This window comes from Monodon monoceros, unplaced genomic scaffold (assembly GCF_005190385.1).
Source record: "Monodon monoceros isolate NGI ecotype Baffin Bay Population unplaced genomic scaffold, NGI_Narwhal_1 Super_Scaffold_18, whole genome shotgun sequence".
NCBI lineage: Eukaryota > Metazoa > Chordata > Mammalia > Artiodactyla > Monodontidae > Monodon > Monodon monoceros.
Window position 1 is genome coordinate 91,645,022 of NW_021703774.1, and position 24,862 is coordinate 91,669,883.

General features: G+C 35.9%; 1 protein-coding gene across 5 annotated transcripts in view; it reads left to right on the plus strand.

The window, feature by feature from the left end:
* OLFM3 (olfactomedin 3) overlaps positions 1 to 24,202 on the plus strand; it is a 196,745-nt gene extending 172,543 nt beyond the window's left edge. For 3 of the 5 annotated variants that reach the window (XM_029229253.1, XM_029229256.1, XM_029229258.1), the window contains 2 exons: positions 20,681 to 20,787; positions 21,883 to 24,201. In XM_029229253.1, the coding sequence (XP_029085086.1) occupies positions 20,681 to 20,787; positions 21,883 to 22,560 (785 nt within the window). In that variant the 3' untranslated portion in view covers positions 22,561 to 24,201. Of the gene's footprint in view, positions 1 to 20,680; positions 20,788 to 21,882 lie in introns of all 5 variants that reach the window. The other 2 variants (XM_029229257.1, XM_029229254.1) reach the window with 1 other exon arrangement.
* Positions 24,203 to 24,862: the final 660 nt, after the last annotated feature.

Genomic DNA, 24,862 nt, shown 5'->3' on the forward strand with positions numbered 1-24,862 from the left:
AAGGGTAGATACTGATGATGTCCATGATCATGATCACCCTGATGACGTGTGTGCGTTTTACAACCACCACAAATAATACCACCTTCTCCCCATCAGCATAAATGTCTACTGATGCCATATCCATTCCATGCTCCCTTAGAGTAACAAAATGTCAAGCTTCAGAACTTCCATCTTAGAGATGAGGAAACTCCACCCTGGAGAATAAGTACATTATCCAATATTACACAATGATTTAATATTGTGGCTTAGATTAGAAACCAGACCACCAAACACCCACCTCAGGATTCTAACCTGGATGAAATATACTACACAAAGAACATTTCCTGGAAAACTGTGGAAGTCAGAACAGAGAGACAAACAGCAACAAAACCGTTAAAAGAGGCATAGTTAATAAATAGATTAAACTACCATTTGCTTATGAAATTCATTTATTATTCTCTTTCATAAGTTTCACCCTCTCTACTAGATTATTTATAAAGGCAAACAAATCTTTATTAAGCAACAATAGTAACATCAGCACAAGAATAAAATTTCCCCACAACCTTATATTTCTTCACCCCCTTTTCTCTACTTCTTCAAAATAATCTTTTATAGCTGCTGCTTTGGTGTGTAGTCTTTTCAAAACCAACTCCAACTCAGCTTCTGATCTCAACATTCTCTTCATTTCAGTTTTGTAATCACCAATGACTCCTTGCTGCCAAATTCCATGTCATTTCTTTGATTTTCTAGACACCTCTGTATTCCCCAGAGGTCAGTACATCATCCTTCTTAAAACATTTTCTTCTTTAGGATTTCTTAACACTGCACTATTTTTCCTATTCCATGTATAGCTTCTTATTGGGCTCCTTTGCTGGGTGCTAGAAATATTGTGATGTCCCAGAACTCTGTTCTAAATGCCTTCCTCTTCTTTGTGTACATCCTCTCTCCAAGGCTCTGGCTTTCACTATCTTCAGTGTGCTGAAGACTGTCAAAACTGTGTCTCAGAAGAGTGTATCCTACCTACATCTGCATACTATCTTCTCTACATCTCTACTGGCATGGATAATAGTCATGAACAACTTTAAATAACCCATAGTGAATTCTTGATTTTTCATTTTTTTTTTTTTTTTTTTTTTTTTTGCGTTACGTGGGCCTCTCACTGTTGTGGCCTCTCCCGTTGCAGAGCACAGGCTCCGGACGCGCAGGCTCAGCGGCCATGGCCCACGGGCCCAGCTGCTCCGTGGCATGTGGGATCTTCCCAGAATGGAGCACAAACCCGCGTCCCCTGCATCGGCAGGCAGACTCTCAACCACTGCGCCACCAGGGAAGCCCAATTCTTGATTTTTCTTTCCAAACCCATTCATTCCTCAGCATTTCATCTAAATAAATGACACTACAATCTGACCATCTGAACAAACCAAATATCTCTAAATTATTTTTCAGTTTGAGATTTTCCTTAATTTCTCTTTTTAATTTTCATCCTAATGCCTAATCCAAAGCCTGGTCCTAACTGACTTTATCCAAAAAAGAGAAGAAAAGAAACCAAAACAAAACCATAACCCAAATCCATCTACTTTTCTCCATCTTCATCACCACTTTCATTATCTCCCACCTGACCAATGTGATGACATTCAATGCGTCTCTCTGCCTATACTCTATCTCCTCTACAATTAATTTTTTACATGTAGCTAGAGTGATCTTTTTTTTAAACGTAGCTCACATTCTGTCACTTTCCCATCTTCTTAAAATCCTGCAATAGCTTTCCATCATACCTAGAATAAAAACCAAATACTCTGATTTTACAAACCTTTATTCTGTTCAACTCTCCAACCTCGTCTTCTACTTTTCCAAGTTTGTTCTGGACACACTGGCTTTCTGCATTTTTATTTCCATTTCTCTTAACTCACCAAGCATATCCAAATCCAGGGCCTTTACAAGAACAATAATAGTAGCTAACATTTATTAGACAATTAACTTTACCAAATACTGATCAAAACACTTAGCATTTATTTTTTATTTAATCTTCCCAATAACCCTTTGACTTAGATATTATTACTGCTGTTATCCACGAGACACTGACAGGTTAAAATTTGTTCAAGTCCTCCAGAGAGTGAGTGAGAAAATCAGGATTCAAATCCAGGCAGATTTCTTAAACCATGCCTCCAATTACTTTAAAATCTTACCTTTATCTGGTTGATTCAATGACTAAACATCTTTTTCTTCAAAGATCCATGGCTGCCTGCTTGTCAATTAGATCCCAAATTAAATATCACTTTCTTTGAAAGGTCTTCCCTACTCACCAGAAGCTACAACCTATGGACCTATTTTGTCTCCCTGTTCACCTTATATCCCCAGTATCTAGCACAGTCCTGGTACATAATAACTTCTTAGTGAATGGTTGTTTTAAAAAAAATTATTTTACATTTAAATCATAACTATTTATTTTACCCTCTACCATATTTCAGAGAAAAACCTACTGCTACAAAAAGAAAGCAAAGTCATTTTTAGTTGAGATGTCAGAAGCCTTTAACCTCTGGTATAATTTCTGTCTTAATTCCTGGCCTAAACATTACAAGGCTTAGCAGTATCTCTTTGCCATATGGATACAATACTGGGTTAGAGCCAAATACCCCAGAAGCCAAGATACCCCAAGCCACCAATGCATTATCAGTATCTGGAAATGTTGATTCATGAGATTCATGGCGTGAATCCCAGTCCCAGAGATTGTTCTTATTCAGATTTGACTAACCAATCCAACTCAATTCATACTAAAGTTATGTTGACATAAACTGAATCCAGAGGATCATTTAAACCCATTTAAACCCAGAAAACAAATCAACATCTAAAATATGCATATGACTGAGGGAAATATGAGCTTTGTGTCTTCTTGCTTTGTCCAAACTATGCTTCAGCCTTCAGGCAATAGAGGCCACCTATGGCAAAGGGGCCAATTTTGATGATAAGGTAGGTTAAAAACCACAGTTTGAGGTTTAATTTTACAGTTTGTCCCTCTAAAATGTTATATCAAACTTTGTAACTACAAAATCTCTGTTCACTTTTAGTAACAGAACAACCTGACATCATCATAATTTCTTACTGATTGTGTTGCCACTTGGTCATTTCCTCTGAGTATAAAGTTTTCTGGGGATGAACATTCCATTATGTTTATGTTTCATATTTGGGACATTATATTGATCTATATCCAGAACAAATTTAAACTGGCATCTGAGATTCTTTGTATTTTTTTTTTCAAATGACCATGAAATATCATTCATCTTTAAAGGATATTTTTCAAAACATTTTAGACTGATTTTTCCTCTTATAGAAAGTAGTTATTCAACAGGAGCATATTTTTCCAAGGTCATAATCACTTACTATTTTGAAATAAAATGTACAACATTTCTACTGGAATCACATGATTAGTATCTTTTAGTACGCCTCCTCCAAATGTACTAACCAATGTTATCACTTATTAGCTTTTTTTAACATCTATATGAAGTAACTGATGAATATTAAAATTCATAGTGTGGATTCTAATTTTTTTAAGGTTAGAAGAACTAGAGAGATTGCATTATCAATTGTAAGACAGAGTTAGAAGTTTAAAGAACACAATTTCAAACTAGTGCTTGCAGTACTGAAACCAAATTAAAATGCAAAATATTCACAGCTTCCAATTCTGGAGACTTATTTACATCTTCAATTTCCACCTACTTCCTAAACCTGCAAGGAAGCATGGCAAATAAAAATCTGGAAATGATCTGTCAATAGGCAGTATATGAATGTGATTTTTGCTTTTTAAATTTAATGTCTGATTTTAAGTTTTTACAACTATTTTAACTTTATAAATTATAATTAAATATTGTATGTGCATGGCTAGAAAATTATATGCTTAAATAAAAAGGACTTGGAATAAAAAGCAACAGTCTCCTCCTCCAGCTCTGCTTTCCAGAGGCAATCACATTTAATTTTAGGGCTTCAGGTGGTTAAATTTATGGCTTCAGGTGGTTAATATGCTTTTTTCCACTTTTTTTTGGTTTATCAGTTTTGGATGTTGTTTATTGACTTTCTGCTTTGCAATGTGAGGATATAGATAGCCCAACCAAAGCCACTTTCTTTCTTGTTTCCTCATAATATGCTTTCATAACTATTCACTTATATTTAAATATTTATTATTTTTTCCTCAACTCTAGGAAAACTCTCTAAACACCGTATTTTTAAATACAAAGACAGTTATACCCCCATCTTTCTATCATTTCTTCTTTCAATTTTTACTTTTCTCACAGTGTGAACTTTACCTATGCTTTTATGTTATCATGGTTGGAAACATTTTGTCTTTTCAATAATCACAGAACAGATGAAATGTCTGTTAAATATTCTGTAATTAGTTCACAGCCTGATTCTTCAAGTTAAACATGAGTGATTGCATTATTATCACAATGCTTATGTTGTTCTTCGGAAGCTAAGTGGTGGACTTCAATGTCTCTAAGTCAAATGTCACATCAGTGCTATTCAAATGAGACTGTTACTAGAGTTAAGTTCAAATGAATTCTCCTCTTATGTACTCCAATAACTGCCTTCACCATAACCAGTTTTTTCCTAGAAGGTCTCACACAGTATTTCTATAGATTAATTCCTCTTATTTCTGAGACCACCCTCCTAGAGATTCTGTCCATTCTGGACTAGCTGTTCTCAAGGCCTTCTGCACAGCTGTCACTCTGAAACAAGAAATCATATTTTCCTGATTTTCCACTGTCTATATATTTGCTTATTTTGCTGCAATATAACCTCAAGTAACTTCTTAAAAAAGAGTGCATTGTAGGTAAACTTTGAAGTTTGCAAGTCAGAAAATATCCTTATTCTATCTGCCCCTGATTTTTCTTCCTAAATATAAAGGCACTGATTATTATCTTCAAGCATCCAGTATTGATGAAAAGCCAATGTCAGTCTAGTTCTTGTCTGCATGTGTCCAGGTCACACATTTTCTGTGAAAAGGGCCAATTTCTTCACTTCATTCAGTACCTTCTAAAATTTCACAGTAATTTTTTTAGGAGTAAATATTTTTTCATTTATTATGGTATAGGCTTTTATTCCAAATATTTAGGTTTTGTATCTGGGGAAATTCCATGAATAATTTCTTTGATAATTTTCTTTACTCTTTTTCTCCTCTCATTCTAGAAAGCTGCTTTTCAGATGTTGGAGCTTCTGGATCAATCCTATATGCATCCATATATTTTGTCTTATTTTCATTTTTATCTTTTTCTTTTAATTTGGGGGATAACTCTTTTTATCTTCCAACCTATTATTTTTAAAAATGAAATCATATCTTAAATTTCCAGTAGATCTTTTGTGTTTTCCTTTCACAGTATACAGTCTACAATATACAAATCTCTTTAAAGACACTAGGATTTCTTCTGCTCTCTGAATTATCTCTCTTTTTATGGTGGCCTGGTTTTTCTGCACATTTATGTTGGTCATTCTTATTGTAAGCTTTTCAAAAACATATGCTAATCGTTGGTTAACCACTGATTTTTTAAAAGATTTGAACAATAAATCTGCTTGGAAATTCTGTATTTAGGTAGAAATGGACACTTCATTCCATGGTGAATAGGCAAGGAAACTACCAATGTCAGAATGCAAGAACCTTTGTTCAGGAGCTCCAATGCTTTCATAAGTTGGCCTAAGTCTCATCAGGCAGTTAACACAGTTTTGTAGATTTTTTAAACTGCCTTCTGGGGTCCCACATCAAGGATGAATATGGTATCAATTGCTCTTAAGCAATTCTTTCAGTGGTGTTCTTGTTTTCCGGGTCCTATCTCACTTGCGACATCCTTTATACCCATGTTTCTGAATCCCTAACTTTTTAAACAATTTTTTGTTATACAAGTTTCAGGGGTACAGCATTATAATTCAACATCTTTATATACTACAAAGTGATCATCACCACAAGTCGTTATCATCTATCACCAAACAGTTGACCCCCTTCACTTATTTCCCCCTACCGCAAATGCTTCCCCTCTGGGAGACACTATCTGATCTCTGTATCTATCAGTTTTCTTTTGTGTTATTTTGTTTGTTCATTTGTTTCATTTTTTAGATTCCACATATGAGTGAAATCATAAGGTATTCATCATTCTCTGTCTGAATTTTTCACGTGGCATAATACCTTCAAGGTCCATCCACATTGCCATAAATGACAGTTTCTTTTTTTATGGCTATGTAGTATTCCACTGTGCATACTTCTTTATCCATTCATCCACTGATGGACAATTAGGTTGTTTTCATATAATGGATATTGTAAATAATACTGCAATGAACATAGGGGTGCATGTATCTTTTCAAATTAGTGTTTTCATGCTCTTTGGATAAATACCCAGATGTAGAATAGCTGAGTCATATGGTAATACTATTCTTATTTTTTTTGAGAAATCACTATACTATTTTCCATAGTGAGTGCACCAATTTAGTCCCACCAACAATGTAAATATGTTCCCTTATCTTCATATTCTCTCCAACATCAGTTATTTCTTATCTTTTCAATAAGAGTCATTCTAACAGGCAAAAGCTGATATCTCACTGTGGCTTTGATTTGCATTTCCCTAATAATTAATGATATTGAACATCTTTTCATATGCCTATTGGCCATCTGTATATTTTCTTTGGCAAGCTGTCTATTCAGATCCTCTGCCCATTTTTATTCAGCTTGTTTTTTGTTGTTGAGCTGTATGAATTTTTATATGTTTTGGATATTTTTTATATGTTTTGGATATTAACTCCTTATCAGATAGATGATTTGAAAATATTTTCTCCCATTCAGCAGGTTGCCTTTTTGTTTTTTTGTTTTTTGTTTTGTGGTACATGGGCCCTTCACTGTTGTAGCCTCTCCTGTTGTGGAGCACAGGCTCTGGATGCGCAGGCTCAGTGGCCATGGCTCACAGGCCCAGCCGCTCCACGGCATGTGGGATCTTCCTGGACTGGGGCACGAACCCATGTCCCCTGCACTGGCGGGCAGACTCTCAACCACTGTGCCACCAGGGAAGCCCTGCCTTTTGGTTTTGATGATGGCTTCCATGCTGTGCAGAAGCTTTTTAGTTTGATGTAGTCTCATTAGCTTATTTTTGCTTTTGTTTCCCTTGCCTTTGGAGTCAGAGTCACAAAAACACTGCTAAGACCAATAGCAATGAGGTTACCACCTACAGTTTTTCCTAGAAATTTAATCGTTTCAGGTCTTACATTTAAGTCTTTAAACCATTTTGAGTTCATTTTTGTGTATGATGTAAGATAGTGGTCTAGTTTCATTTTTTTGCATACGGCTGGCCAGTTTTCCTAACACAATTTATTGAAGACTATTCTTTCTCCACTGTATGTTCTTTGCTCCTATGCTGTAAATTAATTTTTCATAAATGTGTGAATTTATTTCTGGGCTCTCAACTCTGTTCCATTGATCTGTGTGCGTGTGTTTCATGACAATACCATAATGTTTTGATTATAACAGCTTTGTAGTATAGTTTAAAATCAGTGAGCGTGACACCTCCATCTTTATTCTTCTTTCTCAAAATTGTTTTGGCTATTGAGGATCTGTTTGGTTTTGTACACATTTTAGAATTATTTGTTCTAGTTCTATGAAATATGCCATTGGAGTTTTGATAGGGGTTTGCACTGAATCTGTAGATTGCTTTGGGTAGTATGGACATTTTAATAACTATACTAACTCTTCCAATCCTTGATAATGGAATATCTTTCAGTTATTTGTGTCTTCTTCAATTTCTTTCATCAGTGGCTTACAGTTTTCAGTGTGCAGCTTGTTCACCTCTTTGGTTAAATTCATTTCTAGGTATTTTATTCTTTCTAATGCAAATGTAAAAGGGATTTTTTTAAATTTCTTTTTTCTGATAGTTCTCTATTAGCATAAGGAAATGCCACAAATTTCTGTACATTGATTTTGTATCCTGCAACATTACTGAATTTATTTATCCATTCTAACAGTTTTTCTCTTTTTTTTTGGTGGAGTCTTTAGGATTTACCTATACAGTAGTGTGTCATCTGAAAACAGTGACAGTTTTACTTCTTTCTTTTTGATTTAGCTGTCTTTTATTTTTTCTTCCTAATTGCTGGGGCTAGGACTTCCAATACTATGTTGAATAGAAGTGGTAATAGTGGGCATCCTTGTCTTGTTCCTGTTTTGAGAGGAAAAGCTTTCAGATTACCATAGAGTATGGTGTTAGCTGTGGGTTTGTCATATATGACCTTTATTATGTGGAGGTATGTTCCCTCTATAATCACTTTATTGAGAATTTTTATCATAAATGGATGTTGGATTTTGTCAAAAGATTTTTTCTGCATCTATTAAGATGATCATACAATTTTTATGCTTCATTTTGTTAATGTGATGTATCACATTAATTGATTTGTGGATGTTGATCCATCCTTGCATCCCTGAAATAAATCCTGCTTAATCATGGTGTATAATCCTCTTAATGTATTATTGGATTCAGTTTGCTAATATTGTGTTGGGGATTTTTACATCTATGTTCATCAAGGATATTGGCCTGTAATCTTCTTTTTTGTGTTGTCCCTGTCTGGCTTTCGTATCAGACATGTTGGCTTTGTAAAACGTGTTTGGAAGATTTCTCTCCTCCTCAGTTTTTTGGAAGAGTTTGACAAGGATAGGTATTAAATCTTCTTTGAATGTTTTGTAGAATTTTCAAGTGAAGCTGTCTGGTTCTGGGCTTTTGTTTGTTGAGAGCTTTTTGATTACAGTTTCAACCTCCTTAGTAGTAATCTTTGATTCAGATTTTCTATTTCTTCATGACTCAGTCTTGAAAAACTTGTATGTTTCCAGGGATGTATCCATTTCCTCCAGGTTATCCAATTTGTTGGCATATAACTGTTTGTAGTAGTCTCTTACAATCCTCTGTATTTCTATGGTATCAGTTGTAATTTCTCCTCTTTTATTTCTGATTTTATTTATTTGAGCCCTCTCTTTTTCTCCTGGTTAGTCTAGCTAAAGGTTTGCTGGTTCTGTCTTTTCAAATAACCGGCTCTTAGTTTCATTGATCTTTTCTATTATTTTTTTAGACTCCATTTATTTCTACTTTGATCTTTATCATTTCCTTCATCCTACTAATCTTGGGCTTCATTTGTTCTTTTTCTAGTTCCTTTAGGTGTCAACTCATATTGCTTATTTGTGATTTTTCTTGTTTCTTGAGGTAGGCTTGATTGCTATGAACTTTCCCCTTAGAACCACTTCTGCTGCATCTCATAGATTTTGGTGTGTCATATTTCTATTCTCATTTGTCTCTAGGTATTTTCTGATTTCACCATTAATTTCCTCAATAACAAACTGGTTATTCAGAAGTATGCTGTTGTTACTTCATGATTATTTCCCCTTTTTATCTTCTGATTGATTTCTAGCTTCACACTATTGTGGTTAGAGAAGATGTTTTACATGATTTCACTCTTCTTGAATTGATTGACACTTGCTTTGTGACCTAACATGTGATCTATCCTGGAGAATGTCCCACATGCACTTGAGAAGAAGGTGTAGTCTGATGCTTTTGAATAGAATGTTTGGATATTTCTATTAAACCTATCTGGTCTAATGTGTCATTTCAGTCTAACATTTCCTTATTGATTTTTGTGTCTGTAATGGATTTTTGTATCCATTACTGTAAATGGGGTTTAAAGTTCCCTACTATTATTGTATTGCTTTCAATTTTTCCCTTTAAGCCCATTAATATTTGTTTTATGTATCTAGGAGCTCCTCTGTTGGGTGGCTATACATTTATAAATGTTGTATTTTCTTGTTGGATTTACCGTTATCATTATGTATTGCTCTTCTTTGTCTTTTATTACAGTTTTTGGTTTAAAGTCTATTTTGTCTGATATGAGTATGACTAATATGGCATTCTTTTCATTTCCATTTGTACAAAATATTTTTTCCATCCCTTCACCTTGTTTGTATGTGTCCTTACTTCTGAAGTGAGCCTCTTGTAGACAGCATATAGATGGGTCTTGCTTTTTTATCCTTTCAGCCACTCTATGTCTTTTGATTGGCAAATTTAGTATATTTACATTTAAAGTAATTAATGACAGGTGTGTACTTACTGCCATTTTGTACACTGTTTCTGGCTTTTCTTGTGCTTCCTCTCTGTTCCTTTCTCTCTTTCTCTCTTTCCTTCTGTTTTGGCAATTATCTTTAGCGTTATGTTTAAATTCCTTTCTCATTTTCCTTTTTGTATTTACTGTTAAGTTTTTTCTTTGTGATTACCTTGTGATTCTCATAAAAACATAGTATGCTAATAGCTGTCTTTTTTCAGGTGGCAGCAACTTAAATTTGAACATATTCCAAATCTTTATTTTTTCACACTCATGCTCCCTCATATTTTATACCTCTAAAGACACATTTTACTCCTTTAACATCTGCTTATCTAAGAAATTCTTGATCTCTCCTTTAAATCTGAATGATAACCTTGTTGGTTAGAGAATTCTTGGTTGAAAGGTTTCTTTCCTTTTAGCATTTTGAATATGTAATGCCCCTCCCTTCTGGCCTGTACAGTTTCTGCTGAAAAATCTTCTCATAGACTTAAGGGGTTTCCCTTGTATGCAACAAGTTGTTTTTCTCTTGCTGCTTTTAGAATTCTCTCTTATGCTTAACTTTTACCATTTTAATTATGTGTTTTGGTGTATCTTTGGGTTCATCTTATTTGGAACTCTCTGGGCTTCCTGGAACTGGATGCCTGTTCCATTTCTCAGATTAGGAAATTTTCAGCCACTCTTTCTTCAAATAATTTTTCTGGCCTTTCTCTTGCTTCCTCTTCTGAGATGCCTATAATGGAAATGTTTTTCCACTTGATATTGTCCCAAAGGTCCCTTACGGTAACTACACTTTTTAAAATGGTTTATTCATTTTGCTGCTCTGTCTGGGTGAGTTTCATTGTTTTGTCTTCCAGTTCATTGATTCATTCTTATTCCTTAACTGGTTTGCTGTTGAACCCTTCTAGGTTATTTTTTTGTTTCAGTTGTAACTTCTGTTTGGTACTTTTCTTATGCTTCCTCTCTCTTTGATGAAGTTCTCACTGTGTTCATCTATTCTTCTCCCAAGTTCAGTAAGCATTTTTATGACTATTAATTTGAACATTTTATCAGGTAGATTGCTTACATTCATTTCATTTAGTTCCTTCCCTGAGACTTTGTCTTGTTCTTTCTATTAGAACATGTTCCTCTATCTCATTGTGCCCAAATCTCTGTATGTGTTTCTATGTATTAGGTAAATAAGCCATTTCTCCTAGTCTTGAAGGAGTGACCCTATTTAGCACATGTCCTCAGGGGTTCAGAGGCACAATCCTGCCTGGCCACCAGAGCTAGGCACTTCACTTGTGTCCCGTTTGGGCTGCATGCACCCCACTATCATTGTGGGTTTGACATGCTAGTGAACAGGGCTGCTCGTTGAAACAGCTGTGGCACCTGGCCATAGCTGCTTCTATGTACTGGTTGGTGGGGCTAGGACTTAGAACACCTATGGACCCAGCCACAGCTGCTGCAAGGCACAGGTTAGCAGGAATATTACTTGGTCAGCCATGAGGCCTAGCCAAGGCACAGGGGTGGGTGGGGGTTTCAGAGGGATGCATCCACTGGCACTAACAGGTTAGAGGAAGAATGGCAAAATGGCAACCGCCAGCACGGGCATTAGCAAGGCAGCCTGAGGCTGCAAAATTGCTCCCAGCAGTGTCTCAGTCTCCAAGTAGTATCCCAACTGCTTTCTACCTCTCCAGAAGATGCTTAAAAATTAGGAAGTGGGTCCCCTTCACCTTTGGTTCACAAGCTTTTCACGGTGGTGCTTGGTTTTTCCCTCAGCAAGAGGCCCCATCTGCCTTATCTACCCATCTCAATGCTGTCCTTTTACCACTGGTTGTGGAGGCTCTGTTCATCCAGCTTTCAGGTCCCTTACCAAGGGAATTATTCCATATGTAGTTGTACATTTGCTGTATCCATGGGAGAAGGTGAGTTCAGGATCTCCCTACACTGCTATTTTGAACCCTCTTAGATCCGAAGTCCCTTTTTTTTTTTTAATTTATTTTTTATTCTTATTAGTCATCCATTTTATACACATCAGTGTATATATGTCAAGCCCAATCTCCCAAATTATCAAAACACCACCCCCACCCACCGCCACTTTCCCCCTTTACTGTCCATACATTTGTTCTCTACATCTGTGTCTCAATTTCTGCGCTGCAAACCAGTTCATCTGTACCATTTTTCTAGGTTCCAAATAAATGCGTTAATATACGATATTTGTTTTTCTCTTCCTGACTTACTTCACTCTGTATGACAGTCTCTAGATCCATCCACGTCTCTACAAATGACCCAGTTTCGTTCCTTTTTATGGCTGAGTAATATTCCATTATATATATATACCACAACTTCTTTATCCATTCATCTGTCGATGGGCATTTAGGTTGCTTCCATGACCTGGCTATTCTAAATAGTGCTGCAATGAACACTGGGGTGCATGTGTCTTTTTGAATTATGGTTATCTCTGGGTATATGCCCAGTAGTGGGACTGCTGGGTCATATGATAATTCTATTTTTAGTTTTTTAAGGAACCTCCATACTGTTCTCCATAGTGGCTGTATCAATTTACATTCCCACCAACAATGCAAGAGGGTTCCCTTTTCTCCACACCCTCTCCAGCATTTGTTGTTTGTAGATTTTCTGATGATGCCCATTCTAACTGGTGTAAGGTGACACCTCATTGTAGTTTTGATTTGCATTTCTCTAACAATTAGTGATGTTGAGCAGCTTTTCATGTGCTTCTTGGCCATCTGTATATCCTCTTTAGAGAAATGTCTATTTAGGTCTTCTGCCCATTTTTGGATTGAGTTGTTAGTTTTTTTAATATTGAGCTGCATGAGCTGTTTACATATTTTGGGATTAATCCTTTGTCCGTTGATTCGTTGGCAAATGTTTTCTCCCATTCTGAGGAGTGTCTTTTCGTCTTCTTTATGGTTTCCTTCACTGTGCAAACACTTTTAAGTTTCATTAGGTCCCATTTGTTTATTTTTGTTTTTATTGCCATTACTCTAGGAGGTGGATCCAAAAAGATCTTGCTGTGATTTATGTCAAAGAGTGTTTTTCCTATGTTTTCCTCTAAGAGCTTTATAGTGTCTGGTCTTACATTTAGGTCTCTAATCCATTTTGAGTTTATTTTTGAGTATGGTGTTAAGGAGTGTTCTAACTTCATTCTTTTGCATGTAGCTGTCCAGTTTTCCCAGCATCATTTATTGAAGAGACTGTCTTTTCTCCATTGTATATCCTTGCCTCCTTTGTCGTAGATTAGTTGACCATAGGTGTGTGGGTTTATCGCTGGGCTTTCTATCTTGTTCCATTGATCTATATTTCTGATTTTGTGCCAGTACCATATTGTCTTGATTACTGTAGCTTTGTACAGTACACTGAAGTCAGGGAGTCTGATTCCTCCAGCTCCGCTTTTCCCCCTCAACACTGCTTTGACTATTCGGTGTCTTTTGTGTCTCCATACAAATTTTAAGATTTTTTTTCTAGTTCTGTAAAAAATGTCATTGGTAATTTGATAGAAATTGCACTGAATCTGTAGATTGCTTTGGGAAGTATAGTCATTTTCACAATATTGATTCTTCCAATCCAAGAACATGGTATATCTCTCCATTTGTTGGTATCATCATTAATTTCTTTCATCAGTGTCTTATAGTTTTCTGCATACAGGTCTTTTGTCTCCATAGGTAGGTTTATTCCTAGGTATTTTATTCTCTTTCTTGCAATGGTAAATGGGAGTGTTTCCGTAGTCTCTCTTTCAGATTTTTCATCATTAGTATACAGGAAAGCAAGAGATTTCAGTGCATTAATTTTGTACCCTGCAACTTTACCAAATTCACTGAGTAGCTCTAGCAGTTTTGTGGTGGCATCTTTAGGATTCTCTATGCATAGTATCATGTGATCTGCAAAGACTGACAGTTTTACTTCTTCTTTTCCAATTTGTATTCCTTTTATTTCTTTTTCTTCTCTGATTGCCATGGCTAGGACTTCCAAATCTATGTTGAATAATAAGGTGAGAGTGGACATCCTTGTCTTGTTCCTGATCTTAGTGGAAATGCTTTCAGTTTTTCACCAATAAGAATGATGTTTGCTGTGGGTTTGTCATATACACCCTTTATTATGTTGAGGGAGGTTCTCTCTATGCCCACTTTCTTGAGAGCTTTTATCATAAACAGGTGTTGAATTTTGTAAAAAGCTTCTTCTGCACCTACTGAGATGATCATATGGTTTTTCTTCTTCAATTTGTTAATATGGTGTATCACATTGATTGATTTGCGTACACTGAAGACTCCTTGCATCCCTGGGATACATCCCACTTTATCATGGTGTATGATCCTTTTAATGTGTTGTTCAATTCTGTTTGCATCTATATTCATAAGTGATATTGGTCTGTAATTTTTTTTGTAGTATCTTTGTCTAGTTTTGGTATCAGGGTGATGGTGGCCTCACAGAATGAGTTTGGGAGTGTTCCTTCCTCTGCAATTTTTTGGAAGAGTTTGAGAAGGATGGGTGTTAGCTCTTCTCTAAATGTTTGATAGAATTCACCTGTGAAGCCATTTGGTCCTGGACTTTTGTTCGTTGGAAGATTTTTAATCACAGTTTCAATTTCATTACTTGTGTTTGGTCTGTTCATATTTTCTATTTCTTCCTGGTTCAGTCTTGGAAGGTTATACGTTTCTAAGAATTCGTCCATTTCTTCCAGGTTGTCCACTTTATTGGCAACGAGTTGCTTGCAGTAGTCTCTTCGGATGCTTTGTATTTCTGCAGTGTCTGTTGTAACTTCTTTTTCATTCCGAATTGTACTTATCTGAGTACTCTCACTCTTTTTCTTGATGAGTTTGGCTAATGGTTTATCAATTTTGTTTGTGTTCTCAAAGAACCACCTTTTAGTTTTATTGATCTTTGCTACTGCTTTATTTCTATTTCATTTATTTCTGCTGTGATCTTTATGATTTCCTTCCTTCTGCTAACTTTGGGTTTTGTTTGTTCTTCTTTCTCTAGTTCATTTAGGTGTAAGGTTAGATTGTTTATTTGAGATTTTTCTTTTTTATTGAGGTAGGCTTGTATAGCTATAAACTTCCCTCTTAGAACTGCTTTTGCTGCCTCCCATAGGTTTTGGATCATCGTGTTTTCATTGTCATTTGTCTCTAGGCATTTTCTGATTTCCTCTTTGATTTCTTCAGTGATGTCTTGGTTATTTAGTAATGTATTTTTTAGCCTCCATGTGTTTGTGCTTTTTACGTGTTTTTCCCTGTAATTCATTTCTAATCTCATAGCGTTGTGGTCGGAAAAGATGCTTGGTAGGATTTCAATTTTCTTATATTTACTGAGGCTTGATTTGTGACCCAAGATATGATCTATCCTAGAGAATGTTCTGTGCGCAGTTGAGAAGAAAGTGTAATCTGCTGTTTCTGGATGGAGTGTCGTACAAATATCAATTAAATCTATCTGGTCTATTGTGTCATTTAAAGCTTCTGTTTCCTCATTAATTTTCTCTTTGGATGATCTGTCCATTGATGTAAGTGAGGTGTTAAAAGTCCCCCACTATTATTGTGTTACTGGCAATTTCCTCTTTTATAGCTGTTAGCAGTTGCCTTATGTACTGAGGTGCTCCTATGTTGGGTGCATACATATTTATAATTGTTATATCTTCTTCTTGGATTGATCCCTTGATCATTATGTAGTGTCCTTCCTTGTCTCTTGTAACATTCTTTATTTTAAAGTCTATTTTATCTGATACGAGTATTGCTACTCCAGCTTTCTTTTTATTTCCATTAGCATGGATTATCTTTTTTCCATGCCCTCACTTTCAGTCTGTATGTGTCCCTAGGTCTGAAGTGGGTCTCTTGTAGACAGCATATAGATGGGTCTTGTTTTTGTATCCATTCAGCAAGCCTGTGTCTTTTGGTTGGAGCATTTAATCCATTCATGCTTAAGGTAATTATCGATATGTATGTTCCTATGACCATTTTCTTAGTTTTGGGTTTGTTTTTGTAGATCCTTTTCTTCTCTTGTGTTTCCCACTTAGAGAAATTCCTTTAGCATTTGTTGTAGAGCTGATTTTTTGGTGCTGAATTCTTTTAGCTTTTGCTTGTCTGTAAAGCTTTTGATTTCTCCATTGAATCTGAATGAGTTCCTTGCTGGGTAGAGTAATCTTGATTGTAGGTTCTTCCCTTTCATCACTTTAAGTATATCATGCCACTCCCTTCTGGCTTGTAGAGTTTCTGCTGAGAAATCAGTTGTTAACCTTATGGGAGTTTCCTTGTATGTTATTTGTCATTTTACCCTTGCTGCTTTCAATAAATTTTTTTTTGTTTAATTTTTGCCAATTTGATTACTATGTGTCTTGGCATGTTTCTCCTTAGGCTTATCCTGTATGGGACTCTGTGTTTCCTGGACTTGGGTGGATATTTCCTTTCCCATGTTAGGGAAGTTTTCGAGTATAATCTCTTCAAGTATTTTCTCTGGTCCTTTTGCTCTCTCTTCTCCTTCTGGTACCCTTATACTGCGAATGTTGTTGCGTTTAATTTTGTCCCAGATGTCTCTTAGGCTGTCTTCATTTCTTTTCATTCTTTTTTTTCTATTCTGTTCTGCAGCAGTGAATTCCACCATTCTGTCTTCCAGGTCACTTATCCGTTCTTCTGTCTCAGTTATTCTGCTACTGATTCCTTCTAGTGTAATTTTCATTTCAGTTATTGTATTGTTCATCTCTGTTTTTTTGTACTTTAATTCTTCTAAGTCTTTGTTAAACACTTCTTGCATCTTGTCGATCTTTGCCTCCATTCTTTTTCCAAGGTCCTGGATCATCTTCACTATCATTATTCTGAATTGTTTTTCTGGATGGTTGCCTATCTCCATTTCATTTAGTTGTTTTTCTTAGGTTTTATCTTGTTCCTTCATCTGGTACATAGCCCTCTGCCTTTTCACCTTGTCTATCTTTCTGTGAATGTGGTTTTTGTTCCACAGACTACAGGACTGTAGTTCTTCTTGCTTCTGCTGTCTGCCCTCTGGTGGACGAGGCTATCTAAGAGGCTTGTGCAAGTTTCCTGACGGGAGGGACTAGTGGTGGGTAGAGCTGGCTGTTGCTCTGGTGGGCAGAGCTCAGTAAAACTTTAATCCACTTGACTGCTGTTGGGTGGGATTGGGTTCCCTCCGTGTTGGTTGTTTGGCCTGAGGCAACCCAACACTGGAGCCTACCCAGGCTCTTTGGTGGGGCTAATGGCAGACTCTGGGAGGGCTCATGCCAAGGAGTACTTCCCAGAACTTCTGCTGCCAGTGTCCTTGTCCTCATGGTGTGCCAGAGCCACCCCCCCACTTTTTCAGGAGACCCTCCAACACTAGTAGGTAGGTCTGGTTCAGTGTCCCCTGGGGTCACTGCTCCTTCCCCTGGGTCCCGATGTGCACATTACTTTGTGTGTGCCCTCGTAGAGTCTCTGTTTTCCCCAGTCCTGTTGTTCTGCAATCAAATCCCGCTGCCTTCTAATTCTGATTCTCTAGGAATTCCTCCTCCCATTGCAGGACCCCCAGGTTGGGAATCCTGATGTGGGGCTCACAACCTTCACTCTAGTGGGTGGACTTCTGTGGTATAAGTGTTCTCCAGTTTGTGAGTCACCCACCCAGCAGTTATGGGATTTGATTTTATTGTGAATGCGCCCCTCCTACAGTCTCATTGTGGCTTCTCCTTTGTCTTTGGATGTGGGGTATCTTTTCTGGTGAGTTCCAGTGTCCTCCCGTCAATGACTGTTCAGCAGTTAGTTGTGATTCTGGTATTCTCGCAAGAGGGAGTGAGGTCACATCCTTCTACTCCACCATCTTCGAAGACGATTTTAATAAAAATTATCTAGGACAACTTTAAGCAGCCTAGTATATCAGGAACCCTTGCAACTGCTACAGGCTTCTTTCCTCCACACTGTTTCCAGACAAGGCTGTGTGCCCTCTAAGGAGCTGCTTCCATATACAGTCCTCAAGTATATTATGTTAAAAGACAAAGGTTCCTCCCATTAGGTTAAAAAATCCAACTATAAAATCCACCTATGCTCCACTTATAGAAAACGTATCTATCTCCCTAGGCTCCAGGAAAGATTCATAATATGTATGGTAAATCCTTTTATCAGTTTTCCTACCACGTGTGTGTCACGGCGAGGTGTCCCTTACTTCTCTTCAAGGCAGAACAGCTCCATCCTCAGCTCTTATCTCCTCTGCTTAGACACTAGTGCATTTTATTTCATCCTACCCCTTTAATTACCACTCTCCATCACTTTCTGCCTTCCAGAAATTTGTTAAAAATTTCTTCTCTGGGCTTCCCTTGTGGTGCATTGGGTTTCCCTGGTGGTGCAGTGGTTAAGAATCCACCTGCCAATGCAGGGGACACGGATTCGAGCCCTGGTCCAGGAAGATCCCACATGTCGCAGAGCAACTAAGCCCGTGTGCCGCAACTACTGAGCCTGCACTCTAGAGCCTGCGTGCCACAACTACTGAGCCTGAGTGCTACAACTACTGAAGCCCGCACGCCTAGAGCCCATGCTCCGCAACGAGGAGCCACCACAGAGAAGCCTGCATGCCACAACAAAAATAGCCCCTGCTCACTGCAACTAAAGAAAGCCTGCACACAGCAATGAGGACCCAATGCAGCCAAAAATAAATAAATAAATAAATAAATAAATTTATTAAAAACAAAAAGTTTATTCTCCACTAATGGCTCTGTACCATTCTCTTTGCTTTGGGTTTTTTCCCCCATGTTTTACTCCTTTACTATCATTTTAATGAGATTTTGCAAAATAAAGGAGATAAAAGCACCATCATCTTAGCCAGTTACTTTTCATATTTTATCTATTTTTGCTATTTGTATTTTGTTCAACAAAAGTATTTATTTTTCATGCATAAGGAAGAAGTCACATATTTTATTTGTGGTGTTTTTTAGGGGGAGCAATGTCTTTCTATTTATTTCCATACACTTATAGTTTAAATTTTCATGCACTTACCATTGTGAATTTAGAAATATTTATGTAGGTCATCATTAAAGATCATATTACTTTCACTTATTTAGTGCATTCAGAGAATATACGCAACTTATATTCTTTCAGGATACATTTACTTTTTTCTAGTTCAAACTGATACTATTTTATTCACATATTGTTCATGTGTTTATACCAAGTTGAGCTAATATATTCTAAATAGGTTTAACTGAAGATCTTGCCATTCAATATAGATAATGCCACAAAGACTTCTGATTTGCTCAGTTTAACAGGTCTTAGGAAGTTATAAAGTAATTCCTTTATATAAAATACATAAAGATGCTATCACATCTAGTTTCTTCAAAAAAGAAGAAAAAAATATATTCCATTTAGGTTTCATGAAAAGCTGGAGATTACTAAATGTATAGTTATCACTGAAGCAATAGCACAAAATATAATGTTATCGTTCATCATCTTTCTAACTGCATGGCTTAGTATTCTGCCCGTTACAAATTATTCTTATAAGGAACACACATAGAGAAAAATGAGGCAAAATAAGCCCTAAGTTACAATTAGTTTTGTCCTTTATTTGCTTTGGGGATCTGTTCTTTCCCTTCCAAACATACAGGAACTGACAGGCACTAAGTAGAAATTTATCAGTTCTAAGGATAGGCAGAGGAGGATCTAAGAAACATGGGCCATATAGAACAATTTTTTTAAAGTAAAAAAAGAAGACAAAGAAAAGAGGAGTATAAATGGATAGGAAAATTTCTTTGTTTAGACCAAAAGTCAACATTTACAGGCAGTCATATTGCCTTTCACAATGTGTACGATAAATCACTTTTAAATTATTCTGTTGTAAAAATCTCACAAAACGCCTGGGTTTCTTTTTGGTTTAGACTTTAGCATTTATGAAGTCCAAGCTTTTCCTAAGATTTTATTCATAGATAGAGTGATAAAAAATATAATTTTTCAAGAAAGTCACTAGTTTTTTATCATGTATTACATCAATTGATACTCTACATCTTTCACTGCATGGGACTACAGGGTATGAGGGCTTGAGTTTTGTGGGGGGTTTTCCCTGTATCTTTAGGGCTGCTCTATCAGGCTTGCACAAGGCATTTACCTTTCAAAACTCTACGTCTTTCAGGTAGATTGTGATTACATTTTTTTTTATTATATTCTATAAATATAACTTTCACCGGAGCTGCTCATTTACCAATACAAACTGAAAATCGACTTAACAAGAGTTCTTTCTGGCTTGCATAAGTAGTCCAAAGTCTCAAAGCATGAGCAGAGAGGGTCAGGTGAGGGGAAGCTGATGATCAGGTAAACAGCATCATGGAAAATTTAATTTTGCTGACTTCTTTACTTAGAAGCAGCAGCTGGACTGGTATAATGATAATGACGTTCCTCATTTATCTCTTTCCAGATTGTATAAATAATTTTCCATTTTAAAATTCCACACTTTAGATTTAGAGCACTGAAAAAGCAACTACTCATGGTTCAAATTATAGTTAAATGCATAGCATCCCACATGAATGATCATTTATTCAGAATGTGGTATTAATTCTATTTGCTTTGTTTTAGGATTCCTTTCTTTGCTCTTGGTGTAAGTATGTGTGTTGGAATTATTGCCATGTTCACCCAACATGTTCATGTTACTCTAATTTCAGCATGTGGCAAATTGATGAAAATCACAGGCCCAGTTACAGTCAAGACATCTGGAACCCGATTTGGCGCTTGGATGACAGATCCCCTAGCATCTGAAAAAAATAACAGAGTATGTTGCTTCCTCAAATGCCTTTGCTTAGAATTATGTTTTATTTAAGCTTTATGCCTACTAGACCATCCATTATTTTTCAGGGATATTAGTTTCAACTTGAAAAGTGTTACACTGTTTGCAAATATTTTCAGTTTGATAATATTAACATATCTACAGATACATGGCAAACTTATTTTAGTAAAATGTTCTATCCTATAATTCATCAGTATAGTGAGTCTAATTTTTTATTGGTTATTACTGTTTTATGCTTGAAAAGGGCTAGTTACAAGTATACAAATTTTTCTGTACATTCCTTCTAGAATTTGCTCCTTAGTGTGAAAAAAAAACTAAATAAGTAAAAAAGCTCAAGAGCTACCCAATTCACTAAACAAGCTATAATATACCTAGAATCTAGGGGTAATTTTAAAGAAAACAGGATAGAGGGTATTTGGCAATGCCTGTATTATGAAAATCAATATACTAGAGACTTACCATAGCTCCATTTATGTTCTATTACAGAACTCAGTACACATTAGGATTTTCAAGGGTTACATCCAAGCAAGTTTAGTAGCTTAGTAAAATTATTTCATTAAAAGGTGGTTGTACCTATAAGCTGATCCAATGAACAAGTATTACTAGAAGGTTCTTTGTTATCCATAAAGGAAAAATAAGTTGAATGCTCAAAATTAAGCCATATATTTTTCAGAGCAAGGGATGGAATAAATAAATTTTCTCAACGTGATATTTTTTGCAGTTATTACTAATCAAATTGATCAGGTAAATGAAAAAAGTGATGTTATTTGCATTGATATATGTTTGATTAACTCAGTGATATGCACTGAATGGTAAAAAATTTTTAAAACAATAAAAAAAGAAAGGACAAAAAGCAAATCAACTTCAAGGCAGTACATTTAGTTGTTTCCTTTCCACACAGACCATGTCACTATTTTTGCCAAAGCCTGCAGTACTATCAAACTGCAACAGGTAAGTGGTAAGAGAATCTTCCAGAGCCTGAGAATGACAATATTAATATGTGCTGATTCTCACTGTCTTTATTTTGGAATTCTCAAAAAAGTACAGAATTTAATTACTCCATTTTTTCCTTCTTCCCAGGTTTGGTACATGGACAGTTATACTAACAATAAAATTGTCCGTGAGTACAAATCAATTGCAGACTTTGTCAGCGGGGCCGAATCAAGGACATACAACCTCCCGTTCAAATGGGCAGGAACTAACCATGTTGTCTACAATGGCTCACTCTATTTTAACAAGTATCAGAGTAACATCATCATCAAATACAGCTTTGATATGGGGAGAGTGCTTGCCCAAAGAAGCCTGGAGTATGCTGGTTTTCACAACGTTTACCCTTACACATGGGGTGGGTTCTCTGACATCGACCTAATGGCTGATGAAATCGGGCTGTGGGCTGTGTATGCAACTAACCAGAATGCAGGCAATATTGTCATCAGCCAACTTAACAAAGACACCTTGGAGGTAATGAAGAGCTGGAGCACTGGCTATCCCAAGAGAAGTGCGGGGGAATCCTTCATGATCTGTGGGACACTGTATGTCACCAACTCCCACTTAACTGGAGCCAAGGTGTATTATTCCTATTCCACCAAAACCTCCACATATGAGTACACGGACATTCCCTTTCATAACCAATACTTTCACATATCCATGCTTGACTACAATGCAAGAGATAGAGCTCTTTATGCCTGGAACAATGGTCACCAGGTCCTATTCAATGTCACCCTTTTCCACATCATTAAGACTGAGGATGACACATAAGCAAATGTAATTTGTGTTCACTGATCTAACAGTGTCATCTGTGATAAACTCTATAGGACCCCTTCTGGTTTTTCTTTATAATAACTTTCATCATTTCTCCAAAGCATTTTTTGTTATAAAGTTGGTGTTTCAAAAAACATCTGAGCCTGTATAAACTAACCTGTTGGAAACACATCTTAACTCCTAAATTTACAAGGTCTATCATGTCCTTGTCATGAAAAGCACTAAAATGAGCTTAAGTGGCTAAAGTCATAGTTTTACAAAAGATTAATGATCTGCCTTATATTAGAGTCAGAGATTAATGGTGGCTTTAATGCATGAAATGTCTTTTTTTTTTTAACTCTGTCATTTTTTTACTGTCTTTTGCTCCACATCAGAAAATATTTTGGTAGGAATTAGGAAAAAAAAAGCACTTCCCCCCCATTTATTTCTAAAAACGATTTAAGGATCTTATTTATATGAGAAAATATTATTAATCATTTTGCTGTTATACAGTTCTCTGATGCGGTGCTGTACAGTCATTTTTAAATCTCTTGCTAACATTTTATTGGCAATAGGTATTTCTACCATTGTAACCACCATTGTGCAACTGTATCTCTTCACTTCTGTGAAAGTAAGTAATATTTTTTATAAAATACACTGAAGTTTAATCTCAGTAATCATTATGGGTCACTTTTTCAAGAGTGGTCAAAAAGGAAGTATCTTCTCAGCTTACCCCTTTACATAAGCATTATAAACTAAAAAGAAAATCAAACCAGATTCCTTACAATAGAGTCTTTATTTTACCCCAAGTTTACTGGACCACTGACATGGAATCCTAAAATTGATTCAGTAAGGATGAGTTATTCTGATCACTCCACTGAAAGCAACCCATATAGTTGCTTGCAGAGATGCAGTTGAGTCACAACTGACTTGAGTTGACTCTACTCATTTATTACACATTCAAATTATGTTCTTTATAATTAAATATATTAATGTTTTAACTTAAATTTTACACACAACTGGCAATAATGTAATTTCTTGTGTCAGGACTCTAAAAGTACAGGAAGCACATGTGAAAACTCTTAAAAATAAAATTTCTGTAATGTCATCTAGACTTATAAATTCTGGAGAGCTACTGGCAAGATTGTGCAAAAGAAAATTGTGGGAAAACCTGGGAGTTGTCTGTGTGGTTTATTGTATAAATAACCAATTTAGAAAACAACATGGGACAGCAACCCCGTTACCCTGATTCATTGTGTGCAGAAATACTGTAACCAAAAAATAAAGCTTTAATAATATTTTATGTTAATAACACCAAAAACATATAATCAATATATATAAAACATATCACTGAGTTTGGAGGTACTTTCCACATACTTACTAAGGCAGTTTTATGGAAACTAGTGTGGGTTGGTTTTACAATTTAAAAAGCATATTCTATAATAAATAATATATAACTTAAACTGTTGTGAATGTTTAGTTTCACACATATGCAATATCATCATTTCCTTTGTAAAGTAAGGATATAATAAATCAGATAAGGCATTGTATAAAGAAATAATACTTAAGAGTAATTCATTTCAAATGTCACAAATAAAACATCATTCTCAAATATCTCACTGTCAAAACTGTAGTATGAAAAACTCAATCTCAAAATTGTTAAAATTTAACAAAGATTTCTTTTTTTGCCTACAAAAAGTTATTAGCATGATTTAATGACCATTCTGGGTTCTTCTGCAATGCTGTCTTCTCTTTTAAACATTTATATATGTTCTCCTCTGCTTCTGAAAGTTAGAAAATTTATGGGACTCACTTGTCATTGTACACACACCACAAAAATAATCAGTCAATACTTTGTACATCAAGAGTTTGTATGAAGAAAGAAAGTCAATTTCAGAAATGAATGAGTTTTTAGTATATGGCCTCTAGCAGATATCTGGGTCTTCATTACTTTTTAAAACAATAATGTAACATGATATCACGTAAATTCAAAACCTCAATGATCACAGCTTTTTTGTGAGATGTACGGCTTGTAAAGCACTTTATTGTTTTCTATGTAAGGGTTCATCACCACATCCAGGTTACAGTGTATGTGCTGCTAGAGCAGGCACAGATTTTATTATTGTCACTAGAAGTGGGGTTGACATGGGTTTAAAAATGTAATTTGCATTAAACACTTAGTTTAAAAGCACTTTTCTTAATAAATTATTATCAGTTTGTGCCTGAAATAAATAAGAACTTACTCTAATCACTGCTTTTTTTAAAATCTCCAACAAATAAAATAAATTTTGTGAGGGAAATAATGACTATTTTAAAATCA